Below are 18331 nucleotides of genomic sequence, written 5' to 3'. Positions count from 1 at the left end.
GCTGCAGCATCTTTATCTTAAGAATGGAGAGTATAATAATAAGTACCTCACAGAGACATGAGGATTAAATGAGGTGACACTTGTAAAGTATGTGAACAATATATGGCACAGTCAGTACTCAATAAATATTACCTATTACTCATCTTGAAAATTATTACCCAGCTCCTCAAAATAGCTGAAGTTGCTCTTCAGAAAAAATAAAAAATTGCTTCCAAGGCCCTCATATTAATGGAAAAAAGAAAGTATATGTAAAAACTAGACCTTCTAGTTAAAGACAGCAGATTCAACACATTCATTTAGATTTGTTCCCTTACGAAGGCCTACTAAATAAAACATGAGTAAAGTTTTGTTTCATTTTACTGTTTAGGCATAAATCTCCAAGCGACAAGAGGATGAGTGAAGAGGCTAAAGAAACAACATTTAGGTAGGTGAAAAGCAAATGGATGGGTAGTAATCAACTTAGCAGACCCAAGAAAGCCAGGTCCTAAACTGGCGACCAGGAAAGCTAAGAAGCAACCTGGTTTATATCACAGCACCCTCAGAACCGGGTAACTCAAGAAGTCGGGGTGAAGATGGGGCTAAAAACAGAATTAGTCGAAAGTTCTGTTTAAGAAACAATCAGATCCCAGGATTCTCCTCCCTTCCCAAGCCACCAGGTGTCTGCCCCTCTACAACTAGCAGAAAACTAGAGGAATATTCTCTGGGATTCCAGGCACAGGTGATGTAGGAGTACCGCATGTACTTTAGGATGTGGAGACCTCAGCCTTCTTTCAGTAACGTGCTTCCCCGGATGGTATCAGATGTATAACTTCCAGGCAGGAATTAGAAGAATCTTACCTGGAGCTCTGGCTGGCTGACAAGAAAAGACTTAGAGGTATTGATACTACAGGTTCCCTAGGAAATAGCTCACCCAGATGAGCTGAGAGTAAGGCCTAAAGTAAACAAGGTCCACCCATGTGTCAAAGCTTCCAGATTTGGGGTAAAAAAAAAAGGGGGGTACCTACCCTTAAATAAAAGCAGACAGCCAAGGATCAACAGTCATTCAAGGGAAGCATCTAATATTAGAAACCAAAATGAACAAACAGAAAAAAGCACATTGAAATAAAGACTATGTAAGGAGATGAAAACTTAAAAAAAAATTCTATAATTAATATCCCCAGAAGGAATAAGACACAATAATAAAGGAATATTCAGAGAGCAAAAAAAAAGCTATAGACAGTGAGGACTATGGGAGCAAAAATGGTAAACTCGGTGAAAAGTTTAGAGGCTAAAGTTGAGCAATTCTCCCAGAAAGTAGGGTACAAAAGATAACATATAGAAAAAGGAAAGAAAATTAGAGGAGGTCCAACAGTCAAACAATAGGAATTCCACAAAGAGGAGCAGAAAACACAGGGGAAGAAATCAAGGAAATAATTTGAGATAATTTTCCCCAACGGAAGGACATGAGTTGTAAGAATGAAAGGGCTCTCACAATGTGCAGTATCATACATGAAATCTCTGCACCAAAACACCTAGGACTCTGGGGATAAAAAGAAAATACTAAGTGTGCAGTGGGCAGGGATGGAAACAAACAAAATCCAGGTTTCCTGCAAAAAATCAGAATGGCATTGGATTTCTCAACAACACCTACGGAAGCCTGGAGACAATGGGACAATGCCTTCAAAATACAGTGGCTCAGAGAAATAGTAGCTATTATTCCCAACCTAGAATTAGATATCCAAACTATCACACAATCAAGAGCGAGTGTAGAATAAAGACATTTTCAGACATGAAAGGTTTCAAAATTTCCCTCCCATGCACCTTTTTTCTGCAGCTATCGAAGGATGTGCCTCCAGCAAAATAAGGGAGATACAAGATCATAGCTGCAGCCAACCTAGAAAGCACCTGGTCCAGATTGCAACAGATTGCAAAGCTCTGGGACCCAGTAACTTTTTTCAAGAAGTTGAAATATGTTTGAACTTACTGACTGGAGATTTAGACAATGGTAGAGCATATAAGAGCTAATTAGTGATATGTAAGTAGAAATGCATAAAAAATAAAACAATTATTTACTTCAGGGAACATAAAAAATTATACAGAAAAGTAAAAAGCCCAGCTGTGAAGAACATGTATGTAGTCATAACAACATACACCTTGTTCTAACCAAATTTAGGATATAATTCTGTTAGTAGCGTGGATAGAAAGCATGCACATATGTGGTATCTGGGGGGGGCATGACAGAGAGCAAGTGACAAAACAAGAAGTGGCAATATAAGCATGTTATCTAGAAACACCAAAAGGTTGTAAATACCAGAAGAGCCAGTTAAAAGGGGGCTCAAGTGGGGAGTGGGGTGGGCCGTGTGGGAGAGGGAGGAAATTAGCATTGGCTGTTTTTTTTTTTTTAATTTAAAACAAGCCTTTTAGAGCCATTTCAATTATACTCTTCAAATTATACACATGCAAAGCTTTTCCTTTTTATTATGATAAATGTATATATATAAAACAGTACATTTGCCATTTCGACGTTTTTTACATGTACAATGCAGTGACATTAATTATGTTCATCATGTGCAACCATCACCGCTATCCATTCTCAAAATTTTCCATTTTCAGTGCTCCTTAAGCAATAACTCTCCCTTTTCCCCCTCCCCGCTCCCCCTGGTAGCCACTAATAAGCTTTGGTCTCTATGTATTTGCCTATTCTAGATATTTCATATAAATGAGATCATACAGTATTTGTCCTTTTGTGACTCGCAAGTCACTCAGCATAATGTTTTCAAGGTTCATCCATGTTGTAGCATGTATGGGGACCTCATTTTGCTTTATAGCTAATATTCCACTGTATGTATGTACCACAATTTATCCATTCATCTGTTGATGGACATTTAAGCCGTTTCTACCTTTTAGCTATTGTGAATAATGTTGCAGTGAACACTGGTATATAAGTATCTGTTTGCGTTTCTGCTTTCAATTCTTTTGAGTATATACTTTGGAGTGGAATTGCTGAATTTATGCACATGAAGTTTTGATAAAAATAAAAACCAAATGAACATAAAAAGAAAACCTATATTCTTAAAGCTTCAAAAAGGTGAAACATTAAGACCTCCTTTTTTAAAGCAAACTCTAGAGTTATAAAGGTAAGAAACAGGTTAGAAAATGTTAGAGAATAAAGATAAATCTTACAGTAAATAAACTTCTGAGTATATCCCTAAACTCAGTATTGAAGCAGTTCTTAAGTTCTCTTATGCTGTAAATCATGAACTATGATTTCTGCAGATGTAGTACTCTCATCTAGGAAGCATATTTAAAATATTACTTAAGATTAGGATACAAAAAGAATAGCACAAAACTTTGAATCTCACCTGCCACCTTCTCCAGCGACTGCAATCACTTCCTCTGCAAGCCGTAAAGCAGTTTCCTGACTATACCAAAACTGGCTCAATTGCTGGAGCAGAGGAATGGGTTTAGAAATCATTTTAGAGTTGTCATAAGCTTTGTTCTTTTAATTTATATCTACCATACCAGTGTGTATAGGTAACATGTTTTAGGCTTTTCTTTTTAAAACTAATTTTTCTTTTTAATTATATTAAATTATTACAAGCCCCTAATGAATGAATGGAATCTAGGTATCAAGTACCAATGATTGCTAACATCACAAAATGAGACCACCTTTGAAACAAATATGTTTCTCCTGATCAAAGAACACACTCCACCTATGTATTAAAACACACAAAAAACCAAACCCAGTGCCATCAAGTCAATTCCAACTCATAGTGACCCTATAGGACAGAGTAGAACTGCCCCACAGAGTTTCCAGGGAGCGCCTGGCGGATTCGAACTGCTGCCCCTTTGGTTAGCAGCCATAGCACTTAACCACTACGCCACCAGGGTTTCTATTAGTCATGCTAAAAAAAGGTGCTAGCCTGCATGAGGGGTTTCCTTCAACTCGTTTTTCTTCTCTTCTACCTCTTATTTTTATTTGACTAGAAAGACACAAAGTACATATTAAGCACATACTGGAAACTATTAGTATCTTTTAAAAAACTGTGTCTCACCAATTGTTCACTGCATGTTTAGTTTCGGTTGCCTCGTTTAGTGCCATGGTATATTTCTCCCCACAGGATCAGCTGGGCTCTATAAAAACCAATGGAGAGCCCTGTGTGCAAGAACAGAGCACACAGTTGTGTGGGACGGAATGATACGGTGTTCCCCTAAACGAAAAGCCTCCTGTGATCTCCAGCCAGCCTGGCAGTCAGAGGCAGGAAACTCTGCATTTAATCTGTCTTAAAATGTTCCTGAACTGTTTTCTTTCTTAGCTCCCCAAAGAGAGTTTTTAGTTCCTGAATGACAGGTGATGTCGGCTTTGGTATTAGGTAGGATACAGACAAACACTGGACTAGGTACAGAACAGGTACCATGCCAATGACTTCTGAGAAATCCGGAATGCATTTACTTACCCAGTTCTCTTCTATTATTCCAATGCTGTATTTATCATTCCCACCTGAGTCAGTCCGCTGTTGCTGCTCAGCATAAAATTCCTGGAGAGCTGCTAAGGTGTGGGAAGAAAGCTGGGGGATATCATCATCATTGGAGTTACTCATTTCACAAAACTGTCTATAACCTGCAGATAAATGAGGGAAGGTTGAGATGAGACCTAAATAAATGATAAATGGAAAGATACATGTTGTCCTTGGTTGAAACAATGTATAAGTAGAGGGAACAAGAGAACATGATTTTTAAAATTAATTACGATTTTTATTTTGAAGAAATTGTAAACTCAGAGGACATTGCAAAAATAGAAGAGACAGTGTCATGTACCCTCCTCCTCAGCTCTCCACATAGTAAAATTTTATCAAATCATAGTGAAGTATCAAACCAGGAAACTGACAGCCCTGCAATATTGTTAATGAGATTACAAGTCTTGTTCAAATGTCACCAGTTTTTATAGGTATTCATTTGTGTGTATGTGTTTAGTTTATGTGTATGTGGTTCTATGCACGTACAGATTCACGTAACCACCACCGCAATCAAGATACAGAACCATTCCATCACTGCCAATGAACCCCTTGGTGCTACTGCTTTAGAGTCACACTTACACCTACCCCTATCTCTTGCAACTACTAATTTGTTCTCCATCTCTAGTTCAGTCATTTACAAAATGTTATATAAACGGAATCATATGGTATGCAACCTTCTGAGATTGGCTTTTTTTTTTTTTTTAATCACTCAGCATAGTACCCTTGCTATCCATCCAAATTGTTGCATTCATCAGCAGTTGTATGGATGTACCACAGTTTAACCATTCACCCATGGAAGGACATTGATATTGTTTTCAGGTTTGGGCTATTATGAATAAAGCTACTATGAACATCTGTGTACAGGTTTTTAATTTTTTGCCTAAATTGAGAAAATTTTATTATATATACATCAAATGGGTTGTGGCATCTAAATCATTTGTCAGTATTTTGGCTAGCTTATAATCCCTCAGTAGAGAGAACAGATGGCCAAAATAAGAGTAAACACATAAAACAAGAATCAAAATAATGGCAGTACTTAATGCTGATAAGAACATACTGAGTAACAATTTGAGTAACAATTTAAATTGGCATAATCTCATTTTGGAAAGGAATCTAACAATGTGGCCATAAGAACATTCCTACCTTCTGACCCAACTGTCATACCTAATTTTTTTTTAACTTTGTACTTTGAAGTAATTATAGATTCAAAGGAAGTTGCAAAAAGAATACAAAGAGGTCTCATGTGTCCTTCACCCATTTTCCTGCAATAGTAACATGCTACTAACTATAGTAGTAGTAGGAGGAGCCTTGGTGGCACAGTGGTTAAGTGCTTGGCTGCTAACCAAAAGGTCGGCAGTTCGAACCCACCAGCTGCTCTGTGGGAGAAAGCCGTGGCAACTGGCTTCTGCAAAAATTACAGCCTTGGCCCTGATACCAAAATTAGACAGATGCCACCAAAAAAGAAAATTACAGACGAATATCTCTCATGGATATAGATGCAAAAATTCTCAACAAAATTATAGCCAAGAGAATTCAGCATCATATAAAAAAATAATACAGCACAACCAAGTGGAATTCATACCTGGTATGCAAGGATGGTTCAACATTAAAACATCAATCAATGTTATCCACCACGTAAAGAAAACAAAAGAAAAGAATCACATGATCATCTGAATCGATGCAGAAAAGGCATTCAACAAAGTCCAACACCCATTCCTGATAAAAACTTTCAACAAAATAGGTATAGGAGAGAAATTTCCCAACATAATAAAGGGCATCTTTACAAAACCAGGAAACCCTGGTTGCAAAGTGGTTAAGTGCTATGGCTGCTAACCAAAAGGATGACAGTTCAAATCCACCAGGTGCTCCATGGAAACTCTATGGGGCAGTTCTATGCCATCCTGTAGGGTCACTACGAGTCGGGATTGACGGCAACAGGTTTGCTTTTTTTGGATACAAAACCAATAGCCAACATCGTTTTTAGTGGAGAGGCTGAAAACATTCCCCCCAAGAACAGGAACATGACAGGGATGCCCTTTATCACCACTCCTATTTAACAATGGGCTGGAAGTCCTAGCTACAGCAATAAGGCAACAAAAAAAGAAAGGGCATCCATACTGGTACGGGAGAAGTAAAAAATCCTTATCTGTCGAAGATAGATACTATATATAACCAAAAACCAAACCCGTTGCCATTGAGTCAATTCTGACTCATAGCAACCCTATAGGACAGAGTAGAAATGCCACATAGGGTTTCCAAGGAACATCTGGTGGATTTGAACTGCTGACCTTTTTGGTTAGCAGCCATAGCTCTTGACCACTACACCACAAAGGTTTCCGATACTATATTCAGAGAACCCAAAAGACTCCAAAAGAAAACTACTGGAACCAATAGATTCATCACGGTAGCAGGATACAAGATAAATATACAAAAATTAGTTGCATTCTGTCTTGGTTATCTAGTGCTGCTATAACAGAAATACTACAAGTGGATGGTTTTAACAAACAGAAATTTATTCCCTCATAGTCTAGTAGACTAGAAGTCTGAATTCAGGGTGCCAGCTCCATGGGAAGGCTTTGTCTCTCTGTCAGCTCTGAGAGAAAGGTTCTTGCATTCAATCTTTCCCTGGCCTAGGAGCTTCTTTGCACACAAGCCCTGGGTCCAAAGGATGCACTGTGCTCCTAGCACTGTTTTCTTGGTGGCCTGAGATCCCCATGTCTCTCTGCTTGCTTCTCTCTTTTATATCTCAAAAGAGATTGGCTTAAGACACAACCTAATCTTGTAGGTTGAGTCCGCCTCCTTAAAATAACTGCCACTAATCCCACCTCAATAACATCACAGAGGCAAGATTTACAATACATAGGAAAATGACATCAGATGACATAATGGTGGACAATCAAAGAATACTGGGAATCATAGCCTAGCGAAGTTGTCACACATTCCACCCTTTGGCTCCCCAAAATTCATGTCCTTGCCACATGCAGAACACATTCACCCCATCATATCATAGCAAAAGTCTTAATTCAGCTCCAAGTCCAAAATCCAAAAATTTCTCTTCATCTGTGAAACCCAGAATACAAGTTCTCTGCTTCCAAAGTACAATGGTGCAACAGACAGGCACAAATCAGACATTTCCATTATAAATGGGAGAAACTGGAGAAAAAGAAGAGATAACAGGCACCAAGCAAGTCAGCAGAACACATTACATTAGCCCTCAAGGCTTGAAAATAATCCTCTGTTCTCTGAGACCATTTACACAACGAACCTGCCCTCCAGACTCTGGGTGTTGACCACACTCTCCAAATTCTGAGTAGAGGCCCCTCAGCCCTGGGCTTCAGCTCCACCTTCCAGGCCCACTGGAAGAACAACTCTGCTCCCTTGGCTTTGGGCGGCTCCATTATCCTAGTCCATCTGAGTGGCAAATACACCCTTTGAGACGGAGGGAGCAATGCTTCCTGTGTTCCTTATCTCTTCAGTTTCTGATTCCTGGTTTCTTGGCCTCATGGCCCCTTGGACCTTGCTGCCCACATCTCTCCTGCTGGAGCTTGTGTTCCAAAGCTCTTTAGATCTACCGATAAGTGCCTGGAGGCACCCCACTTCACCACTGAAATTCAGCTGGAAGGGGCTCAGCACTCTTGCTCCATGGGTCGGCAAGCCTAGCTATACTGATAAGTGCTCAGAGACACTGCACGCTGTGAGGAAGCCTCCTGCACAAAGGCACTCAGCTCTCTTGCTCCATTGGTCAACTCCAGCACTGTCTTGCGCTGATCTCCTGGTTCTGCTCCTGCCATATCTCTGCTGTTACTGATCACCATCAACACCATCTTCAGTGTAACAGCTCTTCTCATTTCCTTCTGAGTCCTCACCAGAATTGTCTTTGATGTCCGTAATTCCACCAACAGTCTCTTCAAGGCAATCTAGGCTTTTACTGTTAGGCATTTAAAAACTCTTCCAGCCTCTATCCAGTCACAGTTTCAAAACAGTTTTCACATTTTAGGTAACTCTCAGAGCAGCACCCCACTGTCTTGGTACCAAATTCTGTCTTGGTTATCTCATGCTGCTGTAACAGATATACCACAAGTAGATGGCTTTAACAAACAAAAATTTATTCCCTCACAGTCTAGTAGGCTAGAAGTCTGAATTCAGGATACCAGCTCCAGGGGAAGGCTTTCTCTCTCTGTCAACTCTGGGGGAAGGTCCTTGTTATCAAACTTCCCCTGGTCTAGGAGTTTCTCTGTGCAGGAACTCTGGGTCCAAAGGATGTGCTCTGCTCCCAGCACTGCTTTCTTGGTGGTCTGATATCTCCCTGTCTCTCTGCTCACTTCTCTCTTTTATATCTCAAAAGAGAATGGTTTAAGTCACAACGTAATCTTATAGCTTGAGTCCTGCCTCATTAACATAACTGCCACTAATCCCACCTTATTCAGATCATAGAGATAGGATTTACAACTCACGGGAAAATCACATCAGATGAAAAAATGGAAGACAAGCACACAATATGGGGAATCATGGCCTAACCAAGTTGCCATATATTTTTTGGGGACACAATTCAATCCATAACAGACTCCTATACACCAGCAAAAAGAACTACGAAAGGGATATAGGGAAGGAATATCATTTATAATAGCTCTAAAAAAACAAAACACTTAGAAATAAATCTAACCAAGGGCAGAAAAGACCTATAAAAGAAAACTACAAAACTCCACTGCAAAAAACCAAGAGACCTACATAAATGGAAAAACATACCATGCTCATGGATAGGTAGACTCAACATTGTAAAAATGTCAATTCTACCCAAAGCAATCTACAAATACAATGCAATCCCAATCCAAATACAAACAGCAATCTTTTTTTCTTTTTCTTTTTCTAAATTTTTATTGTGCTTTAAGTGAAAGTTTACAAATCAAGTTGGACTCTCATATAAAATTGATAAACACCTTGCTATATACTCCTAATTGCTCTCCCCCCAAATGAGACAGCACGCTTCTTCCCTCCTCTATTTCTTTTCATGTCCATTCGGCCAGCTTCTGACACTCTCTACCCTCTCATCTCCCCTTCAGACAGGAGATGCCAACATAGTCTCATGTGTCTCCTTGATCCAAGAAGCTCATTCTTCACCAGTATCATTGTCTATCCCATAGTCCAGTCCAATCCCTGTCTGAAGAGTTGGCTTTAGGCATGGTTCCTGTCTTGGGCTAACAAAAGGTCTGGGGACCATGACCTCTGGGGTAACTCTAGTCTCAGACCATTAAGTCTGGTCTTTTTACGATAATTTGGGGTCTGCATCCCACTGCTCTCCTCCTCCCTCAGGGGTTCTTTGTTGTGTTACCTGTCAGGGCAGTCCTTAGTTGTAGCCAGGCACCATCGAGCTCTTCTGGTCTGAGGCTGATGTAGTCTATCATTTATGTGGTCCTTTCTGTCTCTTGGACTCATAATTACCCTGAGTCTTTGGTGTTCTTCATTCTCCTCTGCTCCAGGTGGAGCATCTTAGATGGCTGCTTGCTAGCGTTTAAGACCCCAGACACCACTCTCCAAAGAGGGATGCAGAATGTTTTCTTAATAGATTTTATTATGCCAGTTGACTAAGATGTCCCCAGAAACTGTGGTCCCCAAACCCTCGCCTCTGCTACGCTGGCCTTTGAAGTGCTCAGTTTATTCAGGAAACTTCCTTGCTTTTGGTTTAGTCCAGTTGTGCTGACCTCTCCTGTATTGTGTGTTGTCTTTCCTTTCACCTAAAATATTCTTACCTACTATCTAACTAGTGAAAACCCCTCTCCCTCCCTCCCGCCTGCCCCCTTCTCGTAACCATCAAAGAATATTCTCTTTTCTGTTTAAGCTATATCTTGAGTTCTTATAATAGTGGTCTTATACAATATTTGTCCTTTTGCAACTGACTAATTTCACTCAGCGTAATGCCTTTCAGATTCCTCCATGCTAAGAAATGTTTCACGGATTCATCATTGTTCTTTATCAATGAGTAATATTCCATTGTGTGAGTATACCATAATTTATTTATCCATTCATCCATTGATGGGCACCTTGGTAGCTTCCATCATTTTGCTGTTGTAAACAGTGCTGCAGTGAACATGGGTGCCCATATATCTGTTCATGTAAAGGCTCTTATTTCTCTACAATTTTTTCCAAGGAGCGGGATTGCTAGATCCTATGGTAGGTCCAGTGGCGTAGTGGTTAAGTGCTACGGCTGCTAACCAAAAGGTCGGCAGTTTGAATCCACCAGGCACTCCTCAAGAACTCTACGGGGCAGTTCTACTCTGTCCTATATGGTCGCTATGAGTTGGAATCGACTCCACGGCAGTGGGTTTGGTTTTGGTGGGTTTTATGGTACGTCTATTTCCAGTTTTTTAAGGAAGTGCCAAATTGATTTCCAAAGTGGTTGTACCATTTTACATCCCCACTAGCAGTGTACAAGTGTTTCAGTCTGTACAACCTCTCCAACATTTATTTTGTGTTTTTTGGATTAATGCCAGCCTTGTTGGAGTGAGATGGAATCCCATTGTAGTTTTGATTTGCATTTCTCTAATGGCTAATGATTGTGAGCATTTCCTCATGTATCTGTTAGCTACCTGAATGTCTTCTTTAGTGAAGTGTCTCTTCATATACTTTGTCCATTTAATTGGGTTATGTCTTTTTGTAGTTGAGTTTTTGCAGTATCATGTAGATTTTAGAGATCAGACGCTGATTGGAAATGTCACAGCTAAAACCTTTTCCCATTCTGTAGGTCATCTTTTTACTCTTTTGGTGAAGTCTTTGGATGAGCATAGGTGTTTGATTTTTAGGAACTCCCAATATCTACTTTCTCTTCTGAATTGTTAGTAATGTTTTGTATACTGTTTATGCCATGTGTTAGGGCTCCTAGCGTTGTCCCTATTTTTCCTTCCATGATCTTTATCATTTTAGATTTTATATTAAGGTCTTTGATCCATTTTGAGTTAGTTTTTTGTGCATGGTGTGAGGTATGGGTCTTGTTTCATTTTTTTGCAGATGGATATCTAGTTATGCCAGCATCATTTGCTAAAAACATTGTCTTTTCCCCACTTAACTGACTTTGGGCTTTTGTCAAATATCACCTGTTTACATGTGGATGGATTTTTGTCTGGATTCTCAATTCTGTTCCATTGGTCTGTGTATCTGTTGTTGTACCAGTACGAGGCTGTTTTGACTACTGCGGTGATATAATAGGTTCTAAAATCAGGTAGAGTATGGCCTCCCACTTTGTTCTTCTTTTTCAGTAATGCTTTACTTATCTGGGGCCTCTTTCCCTTCCATATGAAGTTGTTGATTTGTTTCTCCATCTCATTAAAAAATGCCATTGGAATTTGATGGGAATTCCATTGTATCAATAGATTGCTTTTGGTAGAACAGACATTCTTACAATGTTAAGTCTTCCTATCCATGAGCAAGGTATGTTTTTCCACTTATGTAGGTCTCTTTTGCTTTCTCGCAGTAGTGTCTTGTAGTTTTCTTTGTATACATCTTTTATATCTTCGGTATGATTTATTCCTAAGTATTTTATTCTTGGGGGCTATTGTAAATGGTATTGATTTGGTGGTTTCCTCTTTGATGTTCTTTTTGTTGGTGTAGAGGAATCCAACCAATTGTTCTATGTTTATCTTGTAACCTGATACTCTGCTATTAGTTTCACTAGTTTTCTTAAGGATTCTCTAGGGTTTTCTGTGTATAAAATCATGTCCTCTGCAAATAGAGATACTTTTACTTCTTCCTTACCAATCTGGATACGCTTTATTTCTTCATCTAGCTTAATTGCTCAGGCTGGGACCTCCAATACAATGTTAAATAAGAGTGGTGATAAAGGGCATCCTTGTCTGTTCCCTGTTCTCAAGAGGAATGCTTTCAGACTATCTCCATTTAGGATGATGTTGGCTCTTGGCTTTGTATAAATCCCCTTTATTCTGTTGAGGAATTTTCCTTCTGTTCCTATTTAGCTGAGAGTTTTTATCATGAATGGGTGTTGAACTTTGTTAAATGCCTTTTCTGCATCGATTGATAAAATCATGTGGGTTCTTCTCTTTAGTTTTATTTATATGATGGATTACATTCATTGTTTTTCTAATGTTGAACCATCCCTGCATACCTGGTATGAATCCCACATGGTCATGGTGAATTGTTTTTTTGACAGGTTGTTGAATTCTGTCGGCCAGAATTTTGTTCAGGATTTGTGCATCTAAGTTCATAAGGGATATAGGTTTGTAATTTTCTGTTTTGGAAGTATCTTTACCTGGTTTTGGTATTAGGGATATGCTGGGTTCATAAAATGAGTTTGGGAGTATTCTGTCCTTTTCTGTGCTAGGAAATACCTTTAGTAGTAGTGGTGTTAATTCTTCTCTGAAAGTTTGGTAGAACTCTGCAGTGACGCCAGCCGGGCCAGGTCTTTTTTTGGTTGGGAGTTTTTTGATTACCTTTTCAATCTCTTTTTTTGTTATGGGTCTATTTAGTTTTTCTAACTCTGTTTATGTTAGTTTAGATAGGTAGTGTGTTTCTAGGAATTCATCCATTTCTTCTAGGTTTTCAAATTTGTTAGAGTACAATTTTTCATAGTAATCCAGTATGATTCTTTTAATTTCAGTTGGGACTGTGCTAATATCGCCCATCTCATTTCTTACTTGGGTTATTTGCTTCCTCTCCTGTTTTTCTTTTGTCAGTTTGGCCAGTGGTTTATCAAGTTTCTTAATTTTTTCAAAGAACCAGCTTTTGGTCTTGTTAACTCTTTCAGCTGTTTTTCTGTTTTCTATTTCATTTCGTTCTGCTCTAATTTTTATTATTTCCTTCTAGTGCCTGAAGGTTTATTTTATTGCTCTCTTTGTATTTGTTCAAGTTGTAGCCATAATTCTTTGATTTTGGCCGTTTCTTCTTTTTGGATGTGTGCATTATTGATATAAATTGTCCTCTGAGCACTGCTTTCACTGTGTCCCAAATGTTCTGATAGGAAGTGTTTTCATTATCATTGGTTCTGCGAATTTCTTTTTTCCATCCTTAATGCCTTCTATAACCCCGTCTTTTTTGAGGACAGTATTGTTTAGCTTCCAAGTGTTTGATTTCTTTTCCCTGCTTTTTCTGTTGTTGATTTCTACGTTTATGGCCTTATGGTCAGAGAAGATGCTTTGTAATATTTTGATGTCTTGGATTCTGCTCAGGCTTGCTTTATGAACTAATACGTGGTCTATTCTAGAGGATGTTCCATGTGCTCTAGAAAAGAAAGTATACTGGACTGCTGACCAACAGCAATCTTTAACGAGATGGAAAAACTAATCATTATACAGAAATGTAAGATGCTCCAGATACGTAAAGCACTATTGAAGAAGAAGGATAAAGTAGGGGGACTCGCATTACCTGAACTTAGAACCTATTACACAGCCTGGTACTGGTATGAGGACAGATGCATTAACCAGTGGAACAGAACTGAGAACCCAGATGTAATAAATTCATCCACCTATGGCCACCTGATCTTCAACAAACACCCAAAGTCCATTAAATGTGGAAAAGACAGTCTAAACGATTGGGTTATAGAAGACATCAAGGATGGAACAAAGAAATTCATAGAATCCAATGAGAATGAAAACACTTCCTATCTGAACCTTTGGGACACAGCAAAAGCAGTGCTCAGAGATCAATTTATATCAATAAATCCACACATCCAAAAAGAAGAAAGGGCCCAAATCAAGGAATTATCCCTACAACTTGAACAAATAGAAAGAGAACAACAAAAGGAACACTCAGGCACCAGAAGAAAGCAAATAATAAAAATTAGAGAAGAATTAAATGAAATAGAAAACAGAAAGACAAAAGAAAGAGTTAACAAGACCAAAGCTGGTTCTTTGAAAGAATTAACAAAATTGATAAACCACTGGCCAAATTGATAAAAGAAAAGCAAGAGAGGAAGCAAATAACCCGAATAAGAAATGAGATGGGCAATATCACAACAGTCCCGACTGAAATTAAAAGAATCATATTACTGTGAAAAATTGTACTCTTAACAAATTTGGAAACCTAGAAGAAATGGGTGAATTTCTACAAACACACTACCTACCTAAACTAACACCAGCAGAAGTAGAACAACTAAATAAACCCATAACAAAAGAAGAGATTGAAAGGGTAATTAAAAAACTCCCAACAAAAAAAACCTCTGGCCTGGACAGCTTCACTGGAGAGTTCTACTAAAGGTATTTCACAGCATAGAAAAGAACAGAATATTCCCAAACTCATTCTATGAAGCCAGCATATCCCTGATAACAAAACTAGGTAAAAACACCACAAAAAAACAAAATTTCAGACCTATTTCCCTCATGAACTTAGATGCAAAAATCCTGAACAAAATTCTGGCCAATAGAATTCAACAACATATCAAAAAAACAATTCACCATGACCAAGTGGGATTCAAACCAGGTATGCAGGGATGGTTCAACATTAGAAAAACAATGAATGTAATCCATCATATAAATAAAATAAAAGACAAGAACCACATGATCTTATTAAGTGATACAGAAAAGGCATTTAACAAAGTTCAACACCCATTCGTGATAAAAATTCTCAGCAGAATAGGAATAGAAGGAATATTCCTCAACATAATAAAGGGCATTTATACATAGCCAAGAGCCAACATCATCCTAAATGGAGATAGTCTGAAAGCATTCCCCTTGAGATCGGGAAACAGACAAGGATGCCCTTTATCACCACTCTTATTTAACATTGTATTGGAGGTCCCAGCCTGAGCAATTAGGCTAGATAAAAAAATAAAGCGTATCTAGATTGGTAAGGAAGAAGTAAAAGTATCTCTATTTGCAGAGGACATGATCTTATATACAGAAAACCCTAAAGAATCCTCAAGACAAATACTGAAACTAATAGAAGAGTTCAGCAGAGTATCAGGATACAAGATAAACATAGAAAAATTGGTTGGATTCCTCTACACTAACAAAAAGAACATTGAGGAGGAAATCACCCAATCAATACTATTTACAATAGCCCCCAAGAAGATAAAATACTTAGGAATAAATCATACCAGAGATGTAAAAGATGTATACAAAGAAAACTACAAGACACTACTGTAAGATACCAAAAGAGACCTACATTAAGTGGAAAAACATACCTTGCTCATGGATAGAAGGACTTAACATTGTAAAAATGTCTATTCTACCAAAAGCAATCTATTGATACAATGCAATTCCGATCCAAATTCCAATGACATTTTTTAATGAGATGGTGAAACAAATCACCTACTTCATAAGGAAGGGAAAGAGGCCCCAGATAAGTAAAACATTACTGAAAAACAAAGTGGGAGGCCTCCCACTACCTGATTTTAGAACATACTATACTGCCAGAGTAGTCAAAACAGCCTGGTACTGGTACAACAAGAGATTCGTAGACCAATGGAACAGAATTGAGAATCCAGACATAAATCCATCCATATATGAGCAGCTGATATCTGACAAAGGCCCAAAGTCAGTTAAAAGGGGAAAAGACAGTCTTTTTAACAAATGGTGCTGGCATAACTGGATATCCATCTGCAAAAAAATGAAACACGACCCATACCTCACACCATGCACAAAAAAAATAACTCAAAATGGATCAAAGACCTTAATATAAAATCTAAAATGATAAAGATGATGGAAAAAACAGGGACAACGCTAGGAGCCCTAACACATGGCATAAACAGTATACAAAACATTACTAACCATGTACAAACACCAGAAGAGAAAGTAGATAACTGGGAGCTCCTAAAAATCAAACACCTATGCTCATCCAAAGACTTCGCTGAAAGAGTAAAAAGATGACCGACAGAATGGGAAAAAGTTTTTAGCTATGGTATTTCCGATCAGCTTCTGATCTCTAAAATCTACACGATACTGCAAAAACTCAACTACAAAAAGACAAATAACCCAATTAAAGAATGGGAAAAGGATATGAACAGGTACTTCACTAAAGAAGACATTCAGGTAGCTGACAGATACATGAGGAAATGCTCACAATCATTAGCCATTAGAGAAATGCAGATCAAAACTACAATGGGATTCCATCTCACTCCAACAAGGCTGGCATTAATCCAAAAAACACAAAATAATAAATGTTGGAGAGGCTGTGGAGAGACTGGAACACTTAAATACTGCTGGTGGGAATGTGAAATCGATTTGGCACTTCCTTAAAAAGCTAGAAATAGACCTACCATAGGATCTAGTGATTCCAGTCCTTGGAATACATCCTAGAGAAATAAGAGCCTTTACACAAACAGATATATGGGCACCCATGTTCACTGCAGCACTGTTTACAACAGCAAAATAATGGAAGCAACCAAGGTACCCATCACTGGATGAATGGATAAATAAATTATGGTATATTCGCACAATGGAGTACTATGTATTGATAAAGAACAGTGATGAATCTGTGAAACATTTCCTAGCATGGAAGAATCTGGAAGGCATTATGGTGAGTGAAATCAGTCAGTTGCAAAAGGGAAAATATTGTAGGAGACCAGTATTATGAGAACTCGAGAAATAGTTTAAACAGAGAAGAAAATATTCTTTGATGGTTAAGAGAGTGGGGAGGGAGCGAGGGAGAGGGGTATTCTCTAATTAGATACTAGACAAGAACTATTTTAGGTGAAGGGAAAAACAACAGACAATACAGGCGAAGGTTAGCACAAGGGGACTAAACCAAAAGCAAAGAAGTTTCCTGAATAAACTGAACGCTTTGAAGGCCCACATAGTAGGGCCAGGGGCTGGGGATCATGGTTTCAGGGACATCTAGTTCAATAGGCATAATAAAATCTGTTAAGAACACCTTCTGCATCCCACTTTGGAGAATGGCGTCTGGGGTCTTAAATGCTAGCAAGCGGCCATCTAAGACGCATCAATTGGTCTCAACCCACCTGGAGCAAAGGAGAATGAAGAATACCAAAGACACAAGGTAAGTATGAGCCCAAGAGACAGAAAGGGCCACATAAACCAGAGACTACATCAGCCTGGGACCAGAAAAATTACATGGTGCCCAGCTACAACTGATGACTGCCCTGACAGGGGACACAATAGAGAACCCCTGAGGGAGCAGAAGAGCAGTGGGATGTAGACCTCAAATTATCATAAAAAAGACCACACTTAATGATCTGACTGAGAGTAGAAGGACACCAGAGGTCATGGTCCCCAGACCTTTTGTTAGCCCAAGACAGGAACCATTCCCCAAAGCAGCTCTTCAGACAGGGACTGGACTGGAGTATGGGATAGAAAATGATACTGGTGAGGAGTGAGCTTCTTGGATCAAGCAGACACATGAGACTATGTGGGCAGCTCCTGTCTGGAGGGGAGATGAGAGGGCAGAAGCGGTCAGAAGGTGACTGACTGGACATGAAAATAGAAAGTTGAGAGAAGGAGTGTGCTTTCTCATTAAAGGGAGAGCATCTGGGAGTATAACATGGTGTATATAAGTTTTTGTATGAGAGACTGACCTCATTTATAAACTTTCACTTAAAGCCCAATAAAAATAAATAAAAAATAAAGTAACAACGTAAGTGCCCATCAACAGAGGAACGGGTAAACAAACTATGGTACATACACACATGGAATACTACTCAAGGATAAAGAACAGTTATGAATGTGGCCAGAGAGGTTGGGATTCTCTTTGCAAACATGTAGACTATTTTAGAAACATCTATTTAAGTAATATGTCCTATTTTTAACAACTCTATAAAAAAAAAAATTTTTATTCAAATATAATTAACATACTATACAATTCACTAATTTAAAATGTACAATTTAATGGTTTTTAGTATGTTCACAGGCTTGTGCAACCATCACCACAATAAAATT

At 38.7% G+C, this 18331-nt stretch overlaps 1 protein-coding gene across 2 annotated transcripts in view; it reads right to left on the bottom strand.

Moving 5' to 3' along the window:
* The window catches only part of EEF1AKMT1 (EEF1A lysine methyltransferase 1), a 50248-nt gene that overhangs the window by 7148 nt on the left and 24769 nt on the right, over positions 1-18331 (bottom strand). For both annotated transcript variants that reach the window (XM_023553112.2, XM_003414000.4), the window contains exons 2-3: positions 4437-4600; positions 3342-3424 (exon numbers count right to left, since the gene is read on the bottom strand). In XM_023553112.2, coding sequence (XP_023408880.1) covers positions 3342-3424; positions 4437-4600 — 247 coding nt within the window. The remainder of the gene's footprint in view (positions 1-3341; positions 3425-4436; positions 4601-18331) is intronic.

This window comes from Loxodonta africana, chromosome 23, assembly GCF_030014295.1.
Source record: "Loxodonta africana isolate mLoxAfr1 chromosome 23, mLoxAfr1.hap2, whole genome shotgun sequence".
Lineage (NCBI taxonomy): Eukaryota > Metazoa > Chordata > Mammalia > Proboscidea > Elephantidae > Loxodonta > Loxodonta africana.
This window is presented reverse-complemented; position numbering and strand designations above follow the sequence as displayed.